General features: G+C 38.5%; 1 protein-coding gene across 3 annotated transcripts; it reads right to left on the reverse strand.

The window, feature by feature from the left end:
- Positions 1–422: 422 nt before the first annotated feature.
- On the reverse strand, positions 423–5,400 carry LOC120075389. Of its 3 annotated transcripts, none has more exons than XM_039028737.1 (3): positions 5,244–5,400; positions 4,185–4,378; positions 423–3,907 (listed from the first exon to the last, which is right to left on the reverse strand). In XM_039028737.1, exons 2-3 carry the CDS (start codon positions 4,303–4,305, stop codon positions 882–884), a joined length of 3,147 nt encoding a protein of 1,048 aa, XP_038884665.1. In that variant the 5' UTR covers positions 4,306–4,378; positions 5,244–5,400; the 3' UTR covers positions 423–881. The 3 variants fall into 3 exon arrangements, with proteins under 3 accessions (XP_038884665.1, XP_038884663.1, XP_038884664.1); XM_039028735.1 differs by having other exon boundaries at positions 5,165–5,399; XM_039028736.1 differs by having other exon boundaries at positions 5,070–5,399.
- Positions 5,401–5,630: the final 230 nt, after the last annotated feature.

A 5,630-nucleotide genomic window follows, 5' to 3' on the forward strand; every position in this document is an offset into this window, starting at 1 on the left:
ATTTGGGTGCAAACCAAATTGCATACTAATAAAAATCTGCAATCTGACATGTTTTTTTTTTAAAAAAAAATAGATTATTTTTATTTTTCTTTTACTATATAGGAAAAATGGGATGCATGAGATTATATTCAATTAATCATTGCTCTTTTTCTTTTATCTGACTCTCTTTATTCTCTTCTATACCCCTTTTCGGCTTTCCTAAATCTAGAGATTTGATTGTTCAATTTTGAAATCTAGACGTAGAGACTAATTTGACACAAACCCTAAACCCCTTTTTAAGGTAAAAAATTTCTCAACTCACAAAAAGTTCTCAATTATAAATGTCAAATAATCCCTAAAATTATTATCATTCCAGGCTTGGCTAAGTGTAAGTTTAAAACTCGGGAGTGGTTGTCCTCAACCTTCAAAACTAGCCATGCATGTAATAAATCACTCAAATGCTATTGTCTTTCCGTTCTACATAAGAATGTAATATACATAACCTTTATGTAACAGACTCCTGTCTCTATTATTATAGAACAACATATCAAACACCTCTTCTGTAACCTGTGTTAAATACAAATCATAGAAGCAAAAGGTAGCTGCCTATATTACAATGAATCTCTAAATACATTATTTATATGTGGAAGATCGCTGAGAACATGGTCGAGCTCAAAAGGCATCGCTATTTTACGTGGAAGATCGCTGAGAACGTGGTTGAGCTCGTAATGCATCGCACTATTAGCACATCCCAAATGTTACAGCTTCATCAGTTATTCAGTGATCTAAAATCATAATCATCAACTCTAATGTCGGATTCCAGAAGAACTAATCGTTTCCATTCCATTCCTTTCTTACTTTGATAAATTCTCTCTGTTTCATTCTGCCAACCAAACACTACCTTAGTATTTCCTCTGCATGCTTCTTCTTGATGCATCCAACCCTTTAAAGACTTGGCTTGGAGAAGAATAGCCCATGAGTCGATGAAGCGGGGAATTTGACTTGGTCGAGAATTTTCCAACTTCAGAGGACAACTTATCAGCCATGTAGGCATGGGAGGACGGATCACCAGATTGGTAACTTTTCTTTATATGCTCAAATTTGTTTTGAGACTGCTTTGAACCAAGTTCTTTCTTTGTGTCTTGTTGGGACGAAGGCGGTAAGACATTGGAATCGTCTATTTCTCTTGAGCCACGTTTGCCGTTAGCGAGAGAATAATCATCGTGTTCATTGGCCTCGTGTGATGGAGGTTCTGCAACACTCTGAACATATGGAACAATATGAGTTCTGCTCTGAAGGGAGAACTCAAGAACTTTTGAGCAATTACCACACTTGAGCCGGTTGCATTGCCTTTTCACCAAGAGAAATTCAGCAGGAATCTGCAGTAGCTTTAAGCAGTAGTAACAAGTTATGAAAGGGGCACCTCCAGCCATCGGCCGTAGATGATGCTTGGCCAAATGATTTTTCTCTCTCAAATAATTCCTCCCATGATTTCGATGGCTCAAATAATCAGATTGCATATGAATGCCCCTTGTAGATAACTGCGTGCTTCGAAAATGTTGGGGACTAGATGAACATGAGCTGTATTGACTATAATAGTCGTGATCAATATGCGGCATATGGGCCCCTTGATTATGCCAGTGTTCAGATGGAAGCATCTGCCTTGAGTGAGGGAAGTTTTCAGGGAAGTGTTCCATGCCGAACGAATGTTGTCCAGGATAATTAACTTGAGGACCACTAACAGCCTTTACAGCAGAAGTCATCCGTGACAAAGAATGCTGTCCGGGATAATTAGTTTGAGGCCCGCTTCTTCGGTAGTAAGAAGGATATTCTGAGTCATGCCAGATTTCCTCCTGAGGAATCTGATGATTGTAGTACATTGGCACCCATCCATCCTTCTGCACAGAACCCATGGATACCCTTTCACTCGCATTCCCGTTTAAATTGCAGCTTTTCTCTAGCTGATCCTGCAGTTCATAAACCATTCTCAACAATTTAACCTTGTCCTCATCATGGTCCAGAAAATTGTCTGATGAATGCATTCTTGAATCATGGGGCTCATCAAACGCAGAACTAGAAGCGCTGCCACTTTCATAGCCACCTTGGCAGTTGCCTCCAAGTAACGACAACTTACTTTGGTATTTCTCTCTCCTTAATCTGCTTCTACTTTGCATTGAAATATCCTGTCTTCTATGTTGCAGTATATCATTTTGATTCCTTTCACGGTATTCTACGCCATAATGCTTCTTATGAGACAAAATTTCCTGGGAATTCCTTCCTTCAATTGGAATTTCAGGATCTCTCGCCATTGCGTTGCTGTTCATCAAGGACTCTTCCCTTCTTGTACGTTCGACAGTGGTAAGAAAGTTGGCAGCTTCATGATTGTTCTGTAATGAACGTCTACGATGGTCTAAGAACTGATCATCCATTCCATCATATGAAGGTACACTTGCATCACATGCAAAAGAACGTTTGGTTGTTAAAAATTTGGCCATACCAGGAAGGTCACCACTTGGTTCAGAGCACTGATTCACTTCCATACATGCAAAATTTTCTACAGGAATTCGGCGATTGGAACCATGGCTAATAGTTTCCTCAGGTGCCTCTGCTTGTTCAGCAAGAGGAGCAAGATTCTTAGATGAAATGCTTGTTCCCACTTGTGTAGCTAATGCGTTTGAAATACCTGATCTTTCTAAATTAGAATGAATCTCCTTACTATCATCAGCTTCTGGACTTTCTTCTCCCAACAGTAAGATTTCATCAATTATCTCATCTTCCGAACAGTCTCCACTTGAGTGCCTGTCATTCTCACGATTAGCAACCTCATTCGAAGAAGATACTTGATCTGAAGATCCAGATTGCTCGTCATGGCGAGCAGGAGATCCATCAATATTACTGGCATTCTTTTTGTGTTCACCAAAAGATGTCTGAACAAGTTGCTCGCTGTGGCTTTCTTCTTCTTCCTTTTGATCTTTCTCATAATTTGGATCCAAATTAGACTCGCCAGAGAATGGGATTGTCATTACTTCATGAATTGAAGTGCTAGTTTCCACTGCTTTTGTAGGATCTCGTCCTGAGAGATCAGCATTCCCATGAGAAGCAAATTCAATTCTAGAATAGGATTGATTTGAGCACCTCGGTTGATTGTCGTGACATGCAAGGGATTCATCATTGCTTCCAGCATTCTTTAGGCATTCACTTGTCTTTACATGAGCAAGCTGCTGCTGACTAACGTCGCTACATTCCTTCAGGCCCTTCACATCATTTGGGTCTATAAAACACTCACCAGAGGATGGGATAGTTGCTTCAGGACTTGAAATGCAATATTCCTCTTGTTCTGGAGCATCTCTGCATGGGAGCTTGCCATTATCACGATTAGCAGACTCTTCTTCAGAACCAACTTGATTTGAAAATCCTGATGGCCTGTCATTACCAGCATCAGATTTATTGTCGTTTCTGGCATAGGTTTGCCGTTCAACCAACTTCCTACGAACAAGTTGCTCACTGCTACTACCTCCAAATTCATCTTGGTCCTCCTCAGCATCTGGATCGATAACACACTCACCAGAGGACGGAATAATAGCTTCATGACTTGATGAAGAAATGCTAGCTTCCTCTGCTTTTAAGAGATCTCCATCAGAGAGTTCGCCATTCTCATGATGAGATTCATCATCATTTCTAGTGTTCCTTTGCTGCACGCTCAAAGTCGAATGAACAAGATTCTCGCTGCTCAATTCTCCAGATTCATTTGTATCTCTCCCATTGTTTAAGCCCAAATTAGACTCGCCATGATGTGGAATAATTGCTTCATGGTTTGAAATGCCCGTCTGCGTATCTTCAGAAGGGGGATCAACTTCACGCCTCTGGGTAGAACCTCTGTTTTGTGAACCCAATTCTGTATTGTGGGAACTGTCTCTTCGACTTGTTGCTGCATGAAGGTTTAAGATAAAACTAATAAGAGCTTTGGAAGAAAACAACAGTTATCACATACAGGGAAATCCAGAAGACAGAAATGAAATAAGAACTCCAGAAGTACACAAAGAATACCATAAATCAAAGTAGTTTTTCCCGTATCCTAAAACTTTCTAACTTCAAACATCAAAATGTGAAATATACTTGCATACTGGAAATGAAAGGTCAGTAACTTGGTGGTTTTGTTTCCCTGAAAGCTATCTACATTGTCAGAAATGTGGAGGAGCATTTACCTACGAGAATTGCATCACAGCCACCACATTTGTAAACAGGAATATCAGGCAACTCTGGAAGAAGCCGACGACATCTAGGACACTTAACCAATCGAATTTTAGCAGTCAATTCAGTGGCCATGTTGTTCCAAAGACTGGTCTCTCCAAACACCTAATGGCCCCACCTCAGCAGTAAGTGAAGATGTTTCATAAATCTGCAGTCAAATTATAAGCATTAAGATATTTACTTAACTATGAACAGGTACACAAAAGTTTTTAAATCAACACTAGAAATTCAAATGCATAAGGACAGGTTAACTATAATTAGTCTCAAAACTCTCCTTACTTCAAAATTAGCATGAAACTCAATAAATGACAGTTGACATTAATTAGGAAGAAAATAACATCACACAAGTTCAAACGCACCTGAGTTAAATCATCAACAACCTATTTCACAAACTAAATCTAAGAATTCAAGTCGATATTTGATCATTTAAGATAATTTAATTTTATCAGAAGTCATAAAGAAAAGTCAACCTTCAACACCCAATTTAATCTTAACAGTTAACACAACATCAACACTTCTTATTGACAACCCAATTTCACTAATTTCATAAACTATCATACTTCGCACTAGCATAAAAAGTTTTTTAACTGCTCGAATGAGACACAAACAACTAAAACAACAACGAATTAATTTCCAACACATGAGCTGGGCAGAACAGAATCCACAAAAATTTAGAAAGAAATGAACATAAAAAAGCAAAAACAGTAATTAGAAAACAGAACGCCATCCAAAAAATTCCAAAATTGAAAAACAGAACAAGCTCCAAAAGCATAGATCAGATCGAGAAAAAAAAACAAACAAGAATCTGTACAGTAGATGAAACAAACCAAACCTCCCACCTAATAACACTGAAATTAAGTAAAGAATAAACAACCCCAGTTCCCAAAATTTATCGTTAATTGAAGATTTCGCAGAGGGAGAGAGAAACAAGAACCTATGCAGAAATTTTGCATGAATTTCGTTTTTTATACGCAAGGCATATGAAAATAAAGACGACCCAAAAGAAGATTTACAAAATCCTCGCAGTTCATCAAGGAAAGACAAGTCCAGGCCCTGAAAGAACGTTGCAAATTTCTCATTCCCTTCGAATAGGAGAAGAAGACTGACCCATCCCGCGGGTAAAGAAGAAGAAGAAGAAGCAGTAGAACTTCAATGGGAGGAGTTGAAGTCAAAGGATGGAGCCTTTTTTCCTTTCCGAAAAAAAAAATTAAAAATGGGGTTGACTGGACCGAAGGAGCCACTTGTTTTGTGCCACGTGGAAAAAGATATTAGTAAATTTGCCCTTGTCTTAAGGGCAAAATTAAACTCTGTGGAGGAATGTTAAATGCCGCAGATTCTAGACTTTTAATAATATTATTGTATTATATGATGAAGCATTTTGTTTTTTTTAAAAAATATAT

Source organism: Benincasa hispida, chromosome 4 (genome assembly GCF_009727055.1).
Source record: "Benincasa hispida cultivar B227 chromosome 4, ASM972705v1, whole genome shotgun sequence".
Classification (NCBI taxonomy): Eukaryota; Viridiplantae; Streptophyta; class Magnoliopsida; order Cucurbitales; family Cucurbitaceae; genus Benincasa; species Benincasa hispida.

Coding starts and splice junctions, on each gene's coding strand:
- LOC120075389 (XM_039028737.1), bottom strand. CDS start 4,305: ATGGCCACTGAATTGACTGCTAAAATTCGATTGGTTAAGTGTCCTAGA. Junction 3,908..4,184: donor CTGTGATGCAATTCTCGTAG/GTAAATGCTCCT, acceptor ACCTTCATGCAG/CAACAAGTCGAAGAGACAGT.